Source organism: Struthio camelus, chromosome 27 (assembly GCF_040807025.1).
Source record: "Struthio camelus isolate bStrCam1 chromosome 27, bStrCam1.hap1, whole genome shotgun sequence".
Lineage (NCBI taxonomy): Eukaryota > Metazoa > Chordata > Aves > Struthioniformes > Struthionidae > Struthio > Struthio camelus.
In genome coordinates, this window is record NC_090968.1 from 5365266 (window position 1) to 5384891 (window position 19626).

At 75.5% G+C, this 19626-nt stretch overlaps 3 protein-coding genes across 10 annotated transcripts; all 3 read right to left on the bottom strand.

Moving 5' to 3' along the window:
* Positions 1 to 105: 105 nt before the first annotated feature.
* On the bottom strand, positions 106 to 3355 carry C27H8orf58 (chromosome 27 C8orf58 homolog). The gene is made up of 4 exons (XM_068920528.1): positions 3267 to 3355; positions 782 to 1281; positions 374 to 599; positions 106 to 299 (listed from the first exon to the last, which is right to left on the bottom strand). Exons 1-4 carry the CDS (start codon positions 3313 to 3315, stop codon positions 106 to 108), a joined length of 969 nt encoding a protein of 322 aa, XP_068776629.1. The 5' UTR covers positions 3316 to 3355.
* A 1628-nt stretch (positions 3356 to 4983) lies between these two features.
* Positions 4984 to 12749, bottom strand: PDLIM2 (PDZ and LIM domain 2). 8 transcript variants are annotated; one of them, XM_068920826.1, is made up of 11 exons: positions 12699 to 12740; positions 10874 to 10937; positions 10169 to 10275; positions 9429 to 9580; positions 8317 to 8386; positions 8106 to 8242; positions 7979 to 8027; positions 6055 to 6200; positions 5721 to 5866; positions 5519 to 5636; positions 5084 to 5409 (listed from the first exon to the last, which is right to left on the bottom strand). In XM_068920826.1, exons 3-11 carry the CDS (start codon positions 10259 to 10261, stop codon positions 5217 to 5219), a joined length of 1104 nt encoding a protein of 367 aa, XP_068776927.1. In that variant the 5' UTR covers positions 10262 to 10275; positions 10874 to 10937; positions 12699 to 12740; the 3' UTR covers positions 5084 to 5216. The 8 variants fall into 8 exon arrangements, with proteins under 8 accessions (XP_068776926.1, XP_068776927.1, XP_068776929.1 ...); XM_068920831.1 differs by having other exon boundaries at positions 5085 to 5409; positions 10874 to 11057; positions 12699 to 12749; XM_068920830.1 differs by lacking the exon at positions 12699 to 12740 and adding an exon at positions 12639 to 12657 and having other exon boundaries at positions 5085 to 5409; positions 10874 to 11057.
* Positions 12750 to 13096: 347 nt separating this feature from the next.
* SORBS3 (sorbin and SH3 domain containing 3) lies at positions 13097 to 19626 on the bottom strand. Its single transcript, XM_068920832.1, is given in 17 exon segments — positions 13097 to 13688; positions 13771 to 13877; positions 13986 to 14464; positions 14541 to 14666; positions 14749 to 14863; positions 14992 to 15038; positions 15120 to 15199; positions 15280 to 15409; positions 15908 to 15967; positions 16942 to 17028; positions 17160 to 17210; positions 17501 to 17579; positions 17681 to 17744; positions 17831 to 17869; positions 17942 to 18005; positions 18089 to 18276; positions 18409 to 19626. Coding segments are annotated over 17 exon segments (2175 nt in total). The 5' UTR covers positions 18806 to 19626; the 3' UTR covers positions 13097 to 13626.

Below are 19626 nucleotides of genomic sequence, written 5' to 3' on the forward strand. Positions count from 1 at the left end.
CGCGGCGGCCGTGACGTCACGGCCGAACACACCAACACCCGTGTCAAACACCCATTTATTCTCCACCGTGGGGGGGGGGGGGGGGGGGAAGGAAGCAGCGGCGGCTCAGGCGGCTCCAGCGCGGGGGCCGGAGGGCGCTGGGCGCCCCCCCGGCGCGGCCCCGCAGCGGGCGACGCGCGCCACCAGCGCCCTGACGCGGCCCCAGCGCCCCTCGGCCTCCTCGGACGGCGGCGGCGGCGGCGGCTCCTCCAGCAGGCTGGGCGAGCTGGCCGAGCGCCCCGGCGCTCTGCGGGGCGGCGCTGCGGGCAGAGAGCGGCGGCCCTCAGCCTCGGCCTGCACCGACACCCCCCCCCACCCGCCCCTCGCCACCCACCTGGGCTGGGCGCCATCTCCGCCGCGGCCCGGCTCTCCGAGGACGAGCGGGCCCGCAAGGCCTCGCTCCTCCGCCGCTCCTCCCGGGCGGGCTGGGGGCCAGGAGGCGGTCGGCGGCGCTGCCGGCGGGCCTGCTGCAGCCGGGCGATCCTCTCCAGCCGCTGGCAGACGTGCTCCAAGTAGCGCAGCCCCCGGCCCGGCGCGGGCGGCCAGGCGTCGGGCCGGCCCTGGGGGCGAGGGGCACGGCGGCTCACGGCCTCGCCGACCGGCCCTGCCGGGAGCGGGCGGCAGCGCCGGTGCCCTACCCCGGCCATCGCAAGCAGTTGGGGGGCACCCACCCCCCACCACCACCACCCAAACCCCCCTCGGGGCCCACCAGACCCCCCCCCACCACCCCGTCCACACTCACATCACCCTCGGGGGGCTCCACGCTCAGCTCCCGCAGCTCCCAGGACGGGACGGGGTCGCCCCCGGGCTCTGCCCCCCGCCGAGCCAGCGCCTGCAGGTCAGCCGCGCTGGCGCTGCGCCGGTCCAGCGGCCGCGGGGAGCCCCCAGGCGCCCGCGGCCTCCGCCAGCGCTGCGTGCCCTGGGCTAGCTTCTTGCTGGCCGAGAGGCCGCGGGGAGGCCGCTGGCGGGGCGCCGGCTCCGGGCCGAGGCGGCTCTTCTCCAGGGCGCCGTCGAGGGAGAAGCTGCTCTCGGAGCCCAGCGGGGTGGAGGGCGAGTTCTCGCTGCTGGCCATCTCCACCCCGGAGTCCTCCGACTCTGACTTGAGGAGCCGCCCGCTCGCCGGGGGGCTGCCGGGGGAGCCGGGCTCCGGCGGCCCCCGCGCCTCGGGGCTCTCCTGCAGCCTGCGGTACACGCTGGCGGCCGTCCGCACCACGCAGCTCTCCGCCGTCTCCCAGGAGCCATCTGCAGAGCGAGGGGGGCCCCCGTCGGACGGCATCGGACAGGACGAGGCCCAGCAGAGCTCTTCCCTCCCTCCCCGGCACTGGCGCGGACCTGCTCCCACCCCCCCGGCATGCTCCGGGGACGAGGGCAGGTTGCTCAGCACCTCCACGCCGGTCCGGCCCGGCCCCAGCGGCTGGGAGCAGCCTCCCGCCCGCTGCCCCCTTGCAGGGTGCCGCCGAGCACAGCCCACTGTGCAGCCCCCTGCCCTGGGGGACCCCTCCGGAGGGGTCCCACCGGCCTCTCCAAGGCATCGGGGAGATCAGCGCAACAGCAGCGTCGTGTCACAGCTCCCCAAAAACATGCCCCCGGGCCCGGCGCCTCCGTCTTCCTGAGCCGCGTCGCTGCGGTGCCTCGGCAGCGGCTCCCGGCTGCTGGCACCGGGGCCGAGCCGCCTTCCTCGGCGCCGACCCGGCTGCGCGGCCGAAACTGCCGCTCTGGCCGCATCGCCCCGCTCCCAGCTCAGCGCCGGCCTCAGCCGGGGCGGCCCCTCGCGCTCAGCTCCGATTCGGAGGGGCCGCAGGCACGGCCGCGGGCTGGGGGAGCGCCGCTTCTGAATCAGGGTGGCCGAACCGGGGCGCGGGGCCCCGCAGCCGTCCGCCCCGAATCCCGCGTCTCCCGCGAGGCTGCGCCGGGGGCTCGGTGCTGCGGCCCCGGCCGGCGGGACGGGACCCGCGCCCCGTCACTCACAGCCGCCGGTCGCTCCCCTCCTCTTCCAGAGGGCGCGGGAGCCACCCCACATCGCCCAAAGCCGAATCCGACTGCCGGGCGCGCGTCCCAGCACTCCCTTTTTTATGCCACCGCAGCCGGCGCCGTATCCAGAGGCATCTCATTGCCGGACTGGTTCCCAACTGGTTTTCCTTAGCATTTAAGGATAGACGATACTGGTTGGGCCGGTGGCTAAGGGCTCCGTTCCCATCGCAGGCAGGATGGTTATTCGGGCACCCAAGGCTGCAGGCAGACTCCCCGGTGCCGGGCGAATCCCACGGCCGGCTCCGTCGGCACCAGGTGCTTGAGGGAAGCCCCGCCAGGCTCCCGCTCTGCCTCGGCCCCGCGATCCCCCGGCCGCGGACGGGTCCCGGGCAAGAGCGGCCGATACGCAGCCGGCACGTGGAACGGGCGGGCGACGAGGGGACGGCGGTGGGGCTCGCAGCCAGCCGCCGATTCGGACAATCCCGCGATTCAGCAGCCCCCGAAGGGCCTCGCGCAGCCGCATGAATCCCAGCAATCCGGCGGGGCGGCCACCTCCGCCCCCGGCACGCGAGCCAGCGCCGGCTGGGAGAGCAGCCTTTCTCCCAGCACCAAGCGCCCGCGGTGCTCAGCGGCGCCGCATGCAACAGCCCCCCGCGCTCAAGGGCTCCTTCCTTCCTCCTTCCCAGCCCCGGCGCCCAGCACCTTCCCTCCCGCGCCACGGGAGGCACGCCGTGTGCCCAAAGGGTTTGGATCCTCACCGAGGTGGAGGGGTGCAGCGCGATGCGGGGGTCTCCCTGCACTGACTGCCCCCAGCGGGGAGCTGCAGCCCCCCCCGGGGCTGCCCTCAAGCCCCCCGCACAGCCCAAGCGGGGGAGGCATGCAGAGACAGGCTAGCCCCCCCGTGCTGCCGGCCCCGCTTGCAGCATGCACAGTCCCGGGGGGCTCGACCCCCGTGCAGGTGCTGTTCCTCCAGCCCAAGGCACGCATGCATGAAGGTGTGAGCACCCAGCACCCTGGGGCCCCCATCCCATAGGGCCAGCACAACCCCCGGGGGAGGGGGGCACCAGGGACCTGCTGGGACCCTCCTTCAGCAGGACTTGGGGACCCTCCTCCTGCCCAAGCCCCAGAGATGAGGGACCCCGGGGAAGCCTCCCCCAGCCCAGACCGCCGGGATCCCCCCCCAGCAGCGGCTGCTGCGGGACCTGGGGGCCGGGCCGGGCTCCCCCCACCCCGGGGCCCGGGCACCCCCGACTCACCGCGGCCGCGCACCGGCTCCACGCTGAAGGCTCCGCGGCGGCGCAGCATCCCCGGGCAGGGCGCTGCGGACACCACCGGGACCGGGAGCAGGATCGGGACCGGGAGCAGCCCCCGCACCGCCCCGCCGCTTTATGGGGAGGGCTGCGGGCCGGCTCGGCCCCGGGGCGGGGCGGGGGCAGCCCCCTCCCGGGCAGCCCGGCCCGGGCGGCCGCCTGCGGCGGGGGTTACCTGGGAGGGCTGCGCCGGCCCTCCGACCGGGGATGAGGCCCCCGCAGCCCCTGCAGCGCCCTGAGGCTGGGTGCAACTCGTTGCAGCAGTGAGGAACCCCTTTTCTCCGGGGACACGGCCCCCGCTGCCCCCGCAGCGCCTGAGGCTGGGTGCAGCTCATTGCAGTAATGAGAAATCCCTTTTCTCCAGGGACACAGCCCCCGTTGCCCCCGCAGCACCCTGAGGCTGGGCGCAGCTCGTTGCACCGGTGAGGAACCCTTTCTCCTACACCGTGGCCAGATGTTTCCAGGTGCCTTCAAAGGCGGGGGGCTGCCGGGCAGGTCCCTGCTCCAGGCTGCCAGCGCATCCAGGGGAGACTCACACCTCCTGGCCCCCCCAAGGCAGCTGGAGCAGGCAGGGGTCTGGGGGCCCCCACGGGGAAACCATCCTCCTGGAGCCCCCCTGCTCCGATACGGCCGGGGGCAGGCGGCGTCCTGCCACTGCCTCCCGGCGAGAGCTGGCTGCTGCTCCCCACCGCCCGGTGTTTCAGTCGGAGCCAAGGCAGAAGCGTTTGATGCTTGGTTTTTTTTCCTCCCCCTTGCACGCAAAGGCCCTGCTAACGCTGCCTGGCAGGATGAGCCGCCAGGCGAGGACAGGAAAGACGAGCAGCAACGTCTTTTTCCTTTGCCTTGCCGGGGCAGTCCCGGGGAAGCTTAATTAAAGCCGGCGCGCTGCAACAGCACCACGCGCTGCAGGCCTGGGACGGGCGCGGGGAAGAGGCGGCAGGGCACGGCCAGGCTGCTCCCAGGAGCCGGCGGCCGTCCCCACCTGCGCGGGACCCGGGCGGCCAGGCTGGGGTTGAGCGAGGACAAGGACAGCGAGGCCGGACCACCCGGGTTCGCCCTGCCGGAGCTGCCTTCCCCGCTCCCTTTGGGCCGGGACAGCCGGACCCGGGGACAGCCCTGCACGCGGGTCCCCTCCGCGCATGCACGTGCACGGCATGTCCCTGCTGGCAGGGGACCGCAGGGATGACAACGGGCCCTGGGCTAATCCTTCCTGGGGTGGGCAGCAGTAATTAAGTGCCTAAAAGGTGAGAGCTCAGCTGAGCCCAGGGGAGCCACGTCTTTTGCTAAGAGCAAAGCCCCCGCGCAGCCCGGCTCCGTGCACCCCGGCACGGGGGGCGGAGAGCGGCGATAAGGAGCCCACCTGGGCCTCCGCAGGACAAAGGCCCCGGCTAACAGCCCGCAATAAAGCGCGACACCTCCCAGCGTCGCCCAGAGCACCCGGGGGGAGCCCTGACCTCCCCCGGCAGCGGGGCAAGGCCAGGCGGTGCCGACCGCGCGCGTGGCCGGAGCCGCACGCTGCTCCCCCCCGCCTCTCTTACAGACCACGCACGGCTGTGGAGCAAATATATATTATATTTATATAGAGATCTGGTTTAATACCTCGGAGAAGCCCTTTGAAGGCAGTGTACTAAGCGGTGCCAGCCCCCCCTCTCCGGTACCTAAGTGCTCAAGCGTCCCTGTGTCCCCCCCCCCCCCACGCCCCCGGGTGCATGCGGCTGCTGGCAGTGACCATGATGCTGCCGAGGCTGAGGACCGACCCAGCTCATCGCACCAGCCAGCTCGGAGAGAGCGAAGGCGAGGCGCTGCATCTGGGCTCCCAGCCGAGCTCTTCCCGACCCCCGGCGGGGTGCCCTCGGCCCCCCCAGCGAGCCGCCCCCTGCCCCGCTGCCCGGCGGCTCAGGACGGGGGGGACGGCGGGGCGGCGGGCCCCGCCGGGGGGCCGCGGTAGCGCAGGCGGGCGTGCTTCTCGCAGTACAGCTCGTCGCCCACCCAGAAGTGGCCCCGCATCTTCAGGTTGAGGCCGCAGTCGGAGCAGGCGTAGCAGGACGGGTGCCGGTAGCGGCCGTCCTGGATCCTCACCGCCTGCGTGCTGCGGGGAGGCGAGGGGATGCCGTCAGCGGCCGGGGGTGGGGGGGTCCCCGGGCCGACCCCGCGGGCACCCCCGGCTCCCCGCACCCTGCCCGGGGAGCCCCACTCACGCGATGGGGCTGCCGCACTTCTCGCAGGCGTGCAGCTTCGGCAGCCCGGCCGCGGCGCCGGCGGCGGGCTTGCGGGCGCTGGGCGAGAGCCGGCTGGGGAAGGGGGCGGCGGGACCTTCTGCCGGGAGACGGGGTGGCCGTCAGGCTGCTGCCGCCGCGGCCCCCGCGCCGGCCCGGCCCCGGCCCCCCGCGCCCCCCTCACCTGCGCCGCCCTCCTCCAGGGCCTCCTGCAGCAGGCGGAAGGTGTTGGACTGCCGCGGGGCGGCCCGCAGCTCCCGGTTCTCCTGCAGCATCTTGTACACCTCCGAGTCCTCCTCGAAGCGCCGCATGGCCGGCTCCGAGCCCAGGCTGCGGGACGGCACCCCGGGCAGAGCACCCCGCGCCAGGACGCCTGGGTCCCCTCCCCGCGCTGCGCCTGCCCTGTCCCAGCCTGCCCGGCCCTCCCACGCGCCTACCTGCCCCGCAGGGGAGTTAACTCCTTGCAGGGCCCCCGTGCCGGGCGCGCGGGGCTGGCGCGCCCCGAGCCGCGTCCCTACCTGTCGCGGTGGCCCCGAGAGGGTGAAGCCCGGCCAGGCATCGTCCAGGGGCTCGGGGGGGCCCAGAGCCCCGGTGACGGCGGGCGGTTGGAAGGAGGCAGGACCAGCCCCGGCAAGCTGCTCCGGCGGCTCTGGCTGCCTCGCTCCTGCCGAAGGAAAAAGAGGGGCTGGGGGAGGCTCGCCGGGCACCGGGACCCGCGTGCCCACAGCCAGGGCTGAGCACGGCCCTTTCCGCTGCACCACGGGCAGAGCGCACGAGAGGGCGCCTACGGACCGTCCCTCTCCACCCGGGCACCCCAAGGGACCTTGAGCCTGGCCTGGGGGCTGTGATCGGCACAGGGCACCCTGGGGCCTGGCATGGGGACAGGGCTGGGAGCTGCTCCCTGGAGCGGGGATGCTCTGCACTGCTTCCTGGGAGGGATGGAGGATGCTCCATGCTGCCTGCTGGGAGGGATGGAGGATGCTCCGTGCTTCTCCCCAGGACAGACAGAGGATGCTCCATGCTTCTCCCCAGGACAGAGGATGCTCTGTGCTTCTCCCCAGGACAGAGGATGCTCTGTGCTTCTCCCCAGGACAGACAGAGGATGCTCCATGCTTCTCCCCAGGACAGAGGATGCTCCGCGCTGCTCCCCAGGACAGACAGAGGATGCTCCGCGCTGCTCCCCAGGACAGACGGAGGATGCTCCGCGCTGCTCCCCAGGACAGACGGAGGATGCTCCGTGTTGCTCCCCAGAGCCACGCTGGCCGTAGCTGAGGCACCAGGCTGGGGACCGCATCCCCTGGCTCTCCCGTGCCAGTAACCCTATGCCTGCATTGTTCCCTCCTGCGGCATCTGCTCCTGCTTAGCAGTCCCAGCGAGGCAGGAAAGGCGAAACCTCGGATAAGTGGAAGCTGATGTTCCCGGGAGCAGCCGGGAGGCGGATGGAAACCCCAGCAGGAGCCGAGCGCCGGGCAGCTCAGCCCGGGGCCGGGGAGCCCACGCACACATCAGGGTGCACCCGACCCTGCTCCCGCAGACGGGGCGCTGGGCACCCAGCAGAGAGGGCACCCATGGCACCTCGAGCAGGCATGGGTCAAGCTAAAATTCAGCAGCGACGTCACGCCGAAGGCACGAGTGGAGCTGGGCGCCTTGGCCTCGTCCCCGGAGCCTGGCACCAACTCCGGCCCGGGGTGCAATGAAAAGCGCAGTTCAAGGGCAGTTTTTCCCCTCTCTGTTGCTTGGGGCAGGGGAGCCGCAGGAGTGGGGCAGCCCCCGGCACGGTGGGGGGACGGCATCTCCCCGGCCACCGCGCAGCCCCCGGCTCCGGGGCAGGGAGGGACGCGCCGGGGCCAACACCAAAGCAAATAACATGCTGGGGAGGAGAGAAGGAGCAGCCGGGCTGCAGAAGCCAAGGGTCGGCCGGGGCCGGGGCCAAATGCAGCTGGAACGGGTCGCGCTCGGGGCCACTGCGCTTCCCAATTTGGGCTTGAAAAACATCCCCGGCCCCGGGAAGAGCGAGAAGAGGGAGGGGAAGTGGGAGAGGCCGGGTCCCGGAGCCAGCGGCTGCCCGGCGAGGGAGAGCAGCCAGAGCCTCCCAAAACCGCGGCAGGGAGGGCTGGGGACCGGTCCGAGTGCTGGGGGAGCCTGGCTGCATCCTGCCCCCCGGGCGGCCGCTGCAACGGGGGCAGGCGGGCGCTGCCGGGGGCTCCGAGGGGGCTGTGGGCGCCGGAGCCTGCCCTGCCAGGCTCGGTCTCCCCAAACTGGTTTGGCCTCCCCAGCCCGGAGCCGTTGCCAAGAGGTGCCAGGAAGGAGGCAGCAAAACATCGCTGCCCGGGCGCGCCGGCGCCCGCGGTCTGCAGGGGTTCGGCCCGGGGACACCAATGCAGCAGCGGGGCTGCAAAGCGTGGGGTGCACGGGTGCGGGTCCAGCCGCCTTCCCGCTCACCTGGGGGGGGCCGAGGCCGGAGAGATCCTCAGGAGCACCGGGCAGGGAGCTGGGGGGAGAGCACGGAGCCGTCAGGAGAGACCCCGCCGGCCCCAGGGTGCCCGCGCGCCGCCGGGTCCTGCCTTACCTTACCGGCTCCCCCCGGCCGTTAGCGGCCCCGGGGCCGGGGGAGCCGGGGCTGCCGGGCCGCGGGCTGAGGGAGGCCGGGCTGGAGCAGGAGGATCTCAGGGGGCCCCGGCTCTCCTCCCGCGTCCTCACCACGTCCTGCGGAGGGAAAGGGAGAGGCCGTCAGGGGCCGAGGCGCGCGGGGGGCCGGGAGCATCCCTGCCCGGGCTCACCTGGAAGCGGGCAGCCAGCCTCTCCGGAGAGCTCTCCCCGTTGGTGTGGCCGGGAGATGGCGCCGGGGACCTGGAGGGCAGGACGAGAGTGAGGGGGTCCCGGGGCCCCACGGCATCGCCGGACCCGCACGAGCCGCCCGCCGGCCCCGGCTGCTCCGCACATGGCCGGGCCCCGGGCTGGCAGTGAGGATGCAGCGCTGGTTTCTGTCCGGCCTCGGCTTCCTCGGAGAAACCCAGCTGGGGCTTTGATGTCGCCGGGAGCTGGGATTCATTAAGGGGGACGGAGCGGGGAAGGGAGCGCGCTGGGGTCTGGCCGGCCGGCGGGAGCGTGCCGCGGAGGGGCTTAACCCCTGCGCCGCCGGGTGCTCGGGCCACGGCGCCGCCGACCCGGCTGCGGCATCGCGCCGCGGCCGCCCCGAGGGACCGGCCGGCGAGGCCGAGCCAGGCGGTATGGGAGGAATGCCGCCGGGCTTGTGGCCTTTGGGCCGCTTCCAAAGCCGGCGGCGCGTCCCACCCTGCGCGGGGCGGCCAGGGGCCGAGGGCAGGGCGAGGAGGGCCGGCCGGCAGCGCAGGTGCCGGAGGTCCCGGGAGGAGGCGAGAGGCAGCGCCGGGAGTTTCCTGAAAGCCTCCGAGGCACGTCCTGACTCAGCGCGGCTCCGAGAGCCCGCCGGATCCCGGCAAGCCTCGTCCCCCCCGGCCGCCGCTGCGCCCTGAGCACCTCCGACCCGCGGCCGCGGGGCAGGGGGCACCCCAAGGGCCCCGTCCCCAGGCTGCAGCCGGACCGGGACCCCCCCACCAGGACCCACCACCCACCAACATCTCCCGCTGCAACCGGTCGGACCTGGCGGCCAGGTAACGGCTGCCAGGGCCACCGGCCTCGTTGCTGCGTGACGCTCTAATTACAGAGCCGGGGAAGGCTCCCGAGGGGGCGGCACGGCCCCAAGGGCAGCCGGAGGGGAAAAACAACCCGACACACGGGGCTGGGGAGCACCAGCCCACCCCAGCTGGGAAACTGAGGCACAGCGTGGGGACGACGCTCCCCAAGGTGAGGGCCCAGGTGTCCGGGCGGCCGGCCGCCCGTCCCGCGGGTGCCCGGGTCCCGCAGCACCCACCTTTCCACCTGCAGCTGGAGCTGCCCGGGGCTCTGCTTGATCTTGTTCTGCGCCTCCACGTTGAGCATCTCGGCCGCGCTCTCGCCGTTGATGGAGACGATGACGTCGCCGGGCCGCAGGTCGCCCGCGGCCGCCTTCCCACGCTCCGCCACCTCCGCAGAGAAGGGGACGCCCCGGCGTCATCCCGGAGCGGTTCCCCCCGCCCAGCTCCCCCCGCTTCGGGCTGCCGGGGGAAGCTGCGCTCGCTCAAGCCCGCTCGCACCAAACGAAGGCAGCCGCTAATTGCAGCATGCCCGCGGGCTCGCCGTGCCGCAGGGGCGCAGCCCTGGCGCCGCTCGGTCCCGAGGGCACCGCGGCGCGGAGGCGCTCCCCGCATCCACCCCCCGGCCAGGATGCTCCGACCCGCCGGGGTCCTGGCAAAGCCGAGCCGGAGAGGGGGACCAAGGCCACGGGAAACTCCTCCGCCGCCGCAGCCGAGCCCTGCCCAGCCCCGGGGCGGCACGAGGCCCCGGCGCCTTTGTCCGCCGCGGGGCCCCCGAGCCCGTTCCCACGGCGCAGGAGTCCTCAAGGACAGTAAACAGGATCCGCTCCTCGGCTCGGCCTGGCAGGGCGCCCGCCGGCGAGGAGGAGGCTCCGGGCGCGTGTCCCCCCCAGCCCCGGCGGCCCTGCGAGCCAGGCAGGGACGCGGCGGGCACGGCCAGGGACCCCGGGGCGAGGGGGGCGCGCGGCAGGGCTCCTACCTTGGACACGGTGATGGGCTTCCCAAAGTCCCTTCCGCCGGTGATGCGGAAGCCCCAGGGCGCCGGTCCGGCCAGGGTCACCGTCACCGACATGGCAGCGGGCGGCTCTGCGCGGGCAGCGAGCCGCCGCATCAGGAAAGCTCGGCCGCGAGCACGAGGCAGAGCCGAGCCCTCCCCTGCCTCCGCCAGGCAGCACCCGGAAAACCGCCCGGCGGGAGGCCCCGCTGCCCCCAGCCCCGCGCCGGCCGGCGCACCCCGAGGTCCCCGGCGTGGCCGCCCTGCAGCAGGGCCCAGCGAGGCGGGCGGGCGGCCGGCAGCACCTTCCTTCCGGGGAGGGCAGCCGCGTCTTCGCGCCGTCGCGGGGTGCCGGGAGCAGCCGCGGCTTCCTCTCACTCCCTGCACCGGGGCTGGCGGCTTCCTCCCCTGCCCGCGGCCGGCTGAGCCCTTAGGGCGGGAGCCCGTACCAGTCTCCTGCTGGGGCAACTGGTGCGACTGGGGGCAGGCGAGGTCGCGCTGCCGCGCAGCCGCCCCCTCCGCACGCCCCAGGGGCCTTTTGCAATGCAGGAAATTGGTGCATTGGCAGCGAGGCCGGCTCTTATAACGCAGCACGCCCGGGCCAAGGCGGCGGGGCTCCGGGGGAGGACGCGGCGCGGAGCGGCTCCGAGGGCAGCCCGCAGCCCGGCCCCGGCGGCTCCTGCTTCTTACCCGGCCGAGGCGGGGGGGTCCGGGCGCCGAGGTCTGCAAGCGCCGCCACTCTCAGTCCCTCGCCCTGCGGTTCGGCAGATGCTGGTAAGGATGCTAATCCCGTCGGCTGAGATCCCAGGGGTGGCACGGCGGAGGAGCCCTCCCCTCGGAAGCAACGCAGCCCTCGGCTTTGGATGGGATGCCGCTGCGACGGGCATGGGGAGCCCCCTAAATTTCAGGTCTGGGAGCTCCTTCCAGACCCTGTTCCCAGCCCCAGCTGCCTGCGCCAGCTGCGGGCGAAGCCGTCCTGCCCCTGCCTCCGCCACGTCCCGCGGCCCCGGGCAGCCGCGGGGCCACCGCCCAGCGCCGGAGCTGGGCACCCGGTCCGAAACCGCCGGGGAAGGCATTTTAAAAATCCCAGGCGCACAAAGAGGGGCTTGAGAGCCTGCCTGGAAGAATTTCCTGGGCTGGGCTTTGCAGCACCAGGAGGAAACCCGTAGCCCCCTCCCCACACACCGGTGCCCAGTGCAGCATCCCTGTGCTGGGAGCTTTGCCCCCATGAGCCCAGCGCCGCCTGGGGGGGCACCGTCACCCGCCTGAGTGCCCCCCTGTGCTCTGCATCGGGCCACCGTCGTGCCCCACGTCCACCCCTGCGCCCAGCGCCACCGCACAGCGATGCTTTTGTGGCAGCCGGCTCTTGGCACCGAGGACAGGCGTGACAGCAGGGCGACAGGCGATGCCAGGCGGCGGAGGGGACGCGGGGGACAGAGGCGCACACCTGCGGACCCAGCTCCCTGTGGCCCCCTGATGCCGGCAGCCTCCCTGGGGCCCCGGCTGCTGCAGCCCACCTGGCCAGGCAGCCCCAAGGAGGCTCGGCCCCCTGCAGCCTCCCTCCCTCTGCCCGGGGACCCAGGCGTCCGGCAGCCCCCCGAGGCAAGCATCCCCCCGACGGCCGCCCTCCCTCCGCCCGGGGACCCAGGCGTCCGGCAGCCCCCCGGGGCACGCATCCCCCCGACGGCCGCCCTCCCTCCGCCCGGGGACCCAGGCGTCCGGCAGCCCCCCGAGGCAAGCATCCCCCCGACGGCCGCCCTCCCTCCGCCCGGGGACCCAGGCGTCCGGCAGCCCCCCGAGGCAAGCATCCCCCCGACGGCCGCCCTCCCTCCGCCCGGGGACCCAGGCGTCCGGCAGCCCCCCGAGGCAAGCATCCCCCCGACGGCCGCCCTCCCTCCGCCCGGGGACCCAGGCGTCCGGCAGCCCCCCGAGGCAAGCATCCCCCCGACGGCTGCCCTCCCTTCGCCCGGGGACCCAGGCGTCCGGCAGCCCCCCGGGGCAAGCATCCCCCCGACGACCGCCCTCCCTCCGCCCGGGGACCCAGGCGTCCGGCAGCCCCCCGGGGCACGCATCCCCCGACGGCCGCCCTCCCTCCGCCCGGGGACCCAGGCGTCCGGCAGCCCCCCGGGGCACGCATCCCCCCGACGGCCGCCCTCCCTCCGCCCGGGGACCCAGGCGTCCGGCAGCCCCCCGGGGCAAGCATCCCCCCGACGGCCGCCCTCCCTCCGCCCGGGGACCCAGGCGTCCGGCAGCCCCCCGGGGCACGCATCCCCCCGACGGCCGCCCTCCCTCCGCCCGGGGACCCAGGCGTCCGGCAGCCCCCCGAGGCAAGCATCCCCCCGACGGCCGCCCTCCCTCCGCCCGGCAGCATCCCGGAGCAAGCGAGAGCCCCCCGCAGCCGCCCTCCCTCGGCCCGGGGACCCAGGCGTCCGGCCGCTCCCCCTCGCCGCCCTGCCTTCCTCGGGGGACCCCGGCGTCCGGGAGCGGCGGCGGCGGCGGCGGCGGGCGCACTCACCGGCGGGCGGCGGAGCCGGGCGGCCCCGCGGGGCGGCGGAGCCGAGCGCGGCCCCGGCGGCGGCGCCGCCCCCTCGGAAGGGGCCGGCGGAGCCCGGCGGGGCCGGGCCGAGCCGAGCCGGGCCGGGCGGCGGCTCCGCAGCGCCGTCTGCGGGCACCGCCGGCCCCGACGGGGCGCACGGCGCGGCGCGGCCGCAGGGCGGCTGCGGGCAGCAGGAGGCCCCGAGCCCGGCGCGCAGGGGCCAGCGGACACCCGTGGGTCCCGTCCGCGGGGCGCGGACCAGGCCGTGCAGCCCCGCGCGCCGTCGCGGCCCCCACGCCGGGCAGCGTCGCATCCCCGCGCGGCGCCGCGGGCTCCCGCAGCATCGCCGCCGCCCCACGCAGCGTCGCCGCCCCGCGCGACGTCTCGCGGCCCCCGGCCCCATCCGGGGCCGCGCAGGGCACCCCGAGAGCCCGGGCAGCCAGCGCTCCCGCCCCGTCCCCGGTACCACCAGCAGGGCCTTGGCTGGGGCTGAGGCTGAGCTTTAATGAGGGACAAGAAGCAAAGAGGAGGGCCGAGCGCGTGGCACGGCGCCGCACCGGCGTCTCGAGTCGCGGCGCTCACGGCCCGGCACCGGCACCGGAGCGGGCAAGGACAGGCAGGGCCAGCCGGGACGGCGGGCGATAAGGCACCTGGCGGAGGAGACGGGGGGGTGGGATTCAGGCACCGCGCTGGAGGACGCCCCGGGCACGGGGGGCATCGGTCCCTGCTAGAGGCAGCCCCACCGAGGCGGGCGGGAGCTGGGGGCCCTTTGCCCCGGGGGAGGCCGGCCTGGGGCTGGCGAGGACGCGGCGAGGACGGAGGCCGGCTGCCACCAGCGCCGGGCCGCGGCGGGAGCCCCTGGGCCCGGGCCGCCTCCCCGCCGGGCTCCTCTTGGCAACGGCGCGGGTCACACCGGCGCCACGTAATTGCCGGGGAAAGTGCCGAATTTCTGCGTCCTCCTGGACACGCCTGGGAGGGGAGAAAGGCAAAGCGAGGCGGGGGTGAGGGGCCGGGCCGGGCGTCCCCCCCGCCGCCCCCGGCGGCTACGCACCCACGAACCAGCCGTCGTCGCACTGCTGCATGACGTCCACCCGGTCGCCCTCCAGCAGCTCCAGCTCGTCGGCGTTTTGGGGCCGGTACTGGTACAGCGCGCGGTACCTGCCAGACACGGCGTGCCCCGAGAGCCCCGGCGAGGGGGCCATCCGGCCAAACCCCGGCTGCACGGGGCGGCCCACCCCTCCGCTGCGCCCTCCCAGCCCTACTTACGGGGTCCACTGGATTTCGGAGCCGTTGTGGGAGGGGGCGGCCGGGGGCTGGCGAGGGAGAGGAGCGGGGCGGCGTTACGGGGCAGGAGGGGCAGCCGGCGGCGGTGCCGGGGCCGCGGCGGGGGGCCGACTCACCTGCTCGGGGGGCTGCGCCGGGCACCGGGGCTGGCGGGGCCGGGCGGCCGCGGCGGCCAGCGGCGGGGGGCTCTGGGCCCGGGCGCCGGCGCGGGGCAGCTCGGGGGAGCCGAGGGGGCGGCGGGGCGAGGAGGGGAGCCCGGCGGGGAGCTGCGGGCAGGGCGAGCCGAGGCGGGGGCTGGAGGCGGCGGGCGACGGCGGGAACTCCTCGGCGCTGGCTTTCACCCGCGGCTCCTTCAGCACCTGCACGTAGGTGGCCGGGAAGATGCCCTGCCGGCTGGTGCCGGAGATGCGCCCCTCGTACCAGTTCTCGTCCACCCGGCGCACCAGGCAGACGCGCTCGCCCTGCCGAGGCGGAGGAGAGGCCGGGTGAGCGGCGGGCGGCCGGTGGCACCCGTCCCCGGCGGCGCGCCGCCGGTACCTTGCGGAAGGAGAGCTCCACGGGCAGCTCGCCGCGGAAGTTGTAGAGGGCCAGGGCCTCGCCGTACTCCAGCACCTGGATGGTGGGCGCCTTGATGGGCTTGGGCACCTCGGTGGGGGGCAGGACCTGCCGGGCGGCCCGGGCGGCCGGTGAGCCCGGAGAGCGCGTCGGCGGCCAGCCGGCATCCCCCGCGTCGCCCCGTCCCTACCTCCACGTAGTTGGAGGGGAAGATGCCCACGCGGCCGTGGTGCTCGCCCTCCAGCCAGTTGCGGTCCACCTCCTTGTGGATGTAGACGATGTCTCCCTTGCGCAGCGTCAGCTCCCTGCGAGCGGCGGCACTCAGCGCCGGCCGGGGACCCCTGCCAGCGGGGCCGGCCGGCGGTGGCAGCAGCTAGCAGCACCCGTGGGCGCCGACCGAGAACGGCGCCCCAGCAGCCAGCCCGTCACTCACTTGGGCGACTCGGCTTGGAAGTCAAACTTGAGGCGAGCCGCTTTCATCTGGGGGTGGAGGGGGGGGGGAGAGCAGCGGTCAGGGGGGACCCCGCCGCCCCTGGCGGGGGACGGCAGCCCCGGCCTCACCTTCTTCTCCTCCCTCCTCGCCGCCTCCGCCGGCTGCCCGAGGTCCGGCAGGCTGGGCAGGGTCCCCGGCCGGAGCGTGTCTGCAAAGAGCCGGGTTGGGGTGGGGGGGTCAGGCGGCGGTGGGGGGGCGCGCGGGGCACCCTGCGCTGCGGCACCTCACCTCCGCCGGTGGCCACCCGGCTCCGGTCGGTGGCCAGCGGCGGGCCGGCTCGCTGCATGCCGGCGGGCGGGCGGGCGGCGGGGCTCGGCGGGCGGCGGGGCGACAGCGGGCTCCTGCGGGGCGACGGCGGCTCGGGGTACGGGGCACAGAGCCTGCGCCCCCCGCCGCTCCCCGCGGCGCTCCTGGCGGAGCAGGGGTGCGCGGGCGAGCGCCCGGACGCCTGGGCCCGCTTCACGCGCCCAGGGGTCTCGGCTCGGGGGCAGCCAGGCGGCACAGGTCCAAAGTTTGCTGGCTCTCCCGGCGCCTGCTGCCGCCGAGTAGGAAGCGCGGAGCAGCCGGAGGCGGCCGGGAGGGCTGTCCGGCTAATGGATAACCCTGGGGCCGCCGGTGCCGAAAGCACCCAAAATGCCCCGGCTCGGGGTGGGGGGGGGGGCGGCCGGGGGGGCTCCCGGCGCCGGCGGCAGCGATCCCGCCGGAAGCGGCGCTGCAAAGGCAGCGCCGAGGGGGCCGAGCCCCAGGCCGCGGGCAGCCCCGGCGCAGCCCGCTGCCGGCCCCGGCCAGGGCTGCGGCCGGACGCCTGGGCCCCCCGCCGTGGCTCGGGGCGCGGGGATCGTCCGCCGGGCTCTACTCACCGGGCCGCCGGGGAGGCCGGAGCGGGGGAGCGGGCGGCGGGAGCAGCGGCCGGGCTCTGCCGAGCGCGCCGGAGGAGCGGGAGAGGCGGGTGGAAGAGAAAAATTAATCATCCAAGAGGCCGAGCCTCGGCGGGAAGCGAGGGAGTCCAGCTCCCGGCAAGGCAGAGCCAATAACCGCCCGCCGGGAGAGCCGGACGGCGGGACGGGACGAGGCAGGGTCCTAGCGTCCCACGGCCGCGCCGCCGCCACGCCGGGCCGCGGCCACGGCCACGTGCCGCCCGCCGCGGGCCGACGCTTGCCAAGCCGGCTGCGCGCTCCTCCGCCGGCGCCCGCCTCCCGCCCTGCTCGCGTCCAGCTGTGCGCGCCGCCGGCCGCACGCACATCTGGCGGCACGCACGTCCTGCCACGCACGCGTCCAGCCATGCACGGCACGCCGCAGGCGCATCCCGCCGGGCACAAATCCGGCCACGCTCGCATGCGGCCACGCTGACGTGCAGCTGTGCACACAGCCAGCCAGGGTCACAACCAGCCTTGCACACATCCTGCCAGGGTCACATCCAGCCTTGCACACATCCAGCCAGGGTCACATCCAGCCATGCACACATCCCGCCATGCATGCATCCAGCCTTGCATGCATCCAGCCAGGGTCACATCCAGCCATGCACACAGCCAGCTGTGTGCACATCCAGTCTTGCACACATCCAGCCTTGCACACATGCAGCCAGAGTCACATCCAGCTGTGCACACATCCAGCTGTGCACACATCCAGCTGTGTGCACATCCAGCTGTGTGCACATCCAGCCAGGGCAACATCCAGCTGTGCACACATCCAGCCGGGGTCACATCCAGCCGGGGTCACATCCAGCCTTGCATGCTTCCAGTCGTGCACACACTCAGCTGTGCACACACCCAGCTGTTCACACATCCAGCCGCCCATTCGGGGCTGCTCAGCCCCGGGGAGGGACACAGGACACAGGACACAGGACAGGGTGTCACCGGCGGCAGTGCCGGGGCGGGCAGAGCCGGGTACCTCGCGGGGGTGCTGCCGGCTCTCCATGGCCTTCATGTCCTTGTCGAGCTCCTCGCCGAGCTGCTCCAGCTCCCTCTGCAGCAGCACCTGCGCGGCAGGAGCGGCTGCGGCCGGCGGCTCGTGCCGGCGCCCGGCGAGGCCGGCACTGCCCGCACGCCGATCGCAGCGTGGGCTGGCGGCTCGGGCCGCCGAGGGAGCCGGCAGTGCCCGGCGCTTACCTCGATGGGCTGGGCCCGGGCCGGGGGCACGGCTGCGGGGCGCTCCGGGGGCTGCGGGGGCGAGGGGACGTTAGGGACGCGACGGGCACCGAGCGCCCACGCGTCCGGGGGGGCTGCGGCAAGCAGGCGGGGGGGGGGGTTGGAGGGGCTGCGATGCAGTACGGGGCGCAAGGGGGACGGAGGGGCGCGGGCGGCCGGAGGGAATGGGCTGCTCCTCCGGAGGCGTCCTCGGCGGCGCGGGGCGCAAAGCTGGGGGGACGCGTGCGGCGGCCGGGGAGAGGGGCGCAGGCCGCGGGAGCGTCCTCCCGGGGCGGCCTCCAGAGCCTCCCTACCTGCCCGGCTCGCTCCAGCACCGAGCACTTCCCCGGCTCGTAGTCAAAAATGCTGCGGGGCTCGGCGCCGGCGGCACCCCAGCCGGCCCTGCGGGGAGCCCGCAGCAGCTCAGCCCCGGCCAGGGCCCCGGCGGCCGCCTCGCCGGCGCAAAGCTTCGGCAGGGGCAGCCGGCCCCCGGCCCCGCTCACCAGTCCAGCCCGTTGGGCAGGCCGCCGGGGCCGGCGGGCGACGACGGCCCTTTCCTCCGCGGCTCTGGGGGAAGACGGAGGCAAAGGGGTGGGCGAGGGGCGCCGGGGGGGGGGGTCCCCGTGCCCGCGGCCGCCCCGCGCAGCGCTCACCGGCCGGGCGGCGCGGGAGGTCCCAGTCCAGCGGCGGCTCTGCGGGGAGGAGACGGGGTGAGCGGGGCCCCCGCGACGGGGCCGCCGGCGGGCACGGGGCACCCGGCTCACCCGGCAGCTTGCGGTGGATCTGCTGGAACATGCTGCGGTACCAGTCGCGGGGCCGGTCCACGCTCTGCCGGGGGCACAGCGGGGCGCTCAGCGGGGCGCCGGCTGGGCGGGGGGGGTCGGCGCCCAGCCCCGCGGCCCCCGACTCACCGACCGCGAGGCGATGGGCATGCCCGTCTCGTCCACCGGCCCGATGCCGTCGTACTTCACCCAGCGCTTCTCCCCCTTCCGCGTGCCGGCCTCGCTCCAGGCGGCCGACCCGGGGTCCCGCGTGCACCCTGCCGCCGCCGCGGGTGCCTTCGCCTCCTTGGCCGGCCAGGTCTGGTACCACTCGCCGGCTGCGGGCGAGGGGCAGACGGGGGCTGCTGCGGCACCCGAGGCCGAGCTGCCCCCGCTGCTCCGTGCGGCGTTGCGCGGAGCAGCCCACCGCCCGGCCAGCGGGATGGTGACCCTGAGGGACCTGCCGGTACCTGTGCTCCGGGGGGCCGCTGGCCCGTGGAAGTCAAAGTTCAGTGTGTTGGAGCCGCGGTGGCGGATCACAGGCAGCTGTGGCACAAGGATGTGGAGAGGGGGTGGAGAGGGGACCCCCTTCCCCGGGTGGCTGCATCCGGGGGCACCCAGCAGCCGCCCGGTGCATCCTTGGAGCATCCTGCCCGGGGGCACCCAGCAGCCGCCCGGTGCATCCCCGGAGCATCCTGCCCGGGGGCACCCAGCAGCCGCCCGGTGCATCCCCGGAGCATCCTGCCCGGGGGCACCCAGCAGCCGCCCGGTGCATCCCCGGAGCATCCTGCCCGGGGGCACCCAGCAGCCGCCCGGTGCATCCCCGGAGCATCCTGCCCGGGGGCACCCAGCAGCTGCCCGGTGCATCCCCGGAGCATCCTGCCTCGCACCCCGGCCCCACTCACCCGCATCGCCGGGTGCTGCGGGGGCTCCCACGGCCCCGGCTGGAAGCAGGGAGCATCCTCCAAGCCGAGCGCCAGGCTGGTGGCGGGGGCCGGGAAGCCGCCCTCCATGGCCACGGACGGGGCTCCGGCGGGGGGCTCCGGCGGCGGGGGGCTGCCCGTGCCCTGCCGAGGGGGAGAGGCGGCGCTCACGACGGGGTCTGCGCCGGCGGAGGATCGCTCCCCCGGGCGCCTTCCTCCAGCTGGGTTTGCTGGCGGGCTCGGCGGTCCCCGGGGAGCCGGCGGCCGGGCCCAGCCCTGTCGCCGCCGCCGCCGCGGAGCGTTTCCTGTTTTTTGGCAGGAGAAGGGGCGGCGGGCGAGCGCGCGGGCCACGGGCGGCCCGGCAGGCACGCTCTTGCCCGGGGAGCCGGGCGACGTCGGGCGGGAAGCGGCCGTTCCCAGGCGCCGCCGCCAAGAGAGACGCGGCTCTCCGGGCACCCGCTGCCAGCCCGCGCGTTATCCGGGCGCCGTTAACCCCGGAGCGGCCGGAGCCAGCGCGCAGCACGGGGCCTGGCGAGCCCGCAGGGACACAGCCCCCCGTCCCGCCGCTCCCTCTTCCCAAGCCCTGCGTGCAGCCCCGCGCGCCTTGGCCGAGCTTTTGCCGGGGGCTTGGCCAACCCTCCGAAAATCCCGGCCAGGCGGGCAGCGCCGCCAGCCCGTTCTGCGAGAACAGCGGCGGCCGAGCGGCCCCTCTCGCTCCCGCGCGCCCGCCGGCCCCCGGCCCCGCTCGCCCACCCGCCCCGGCCC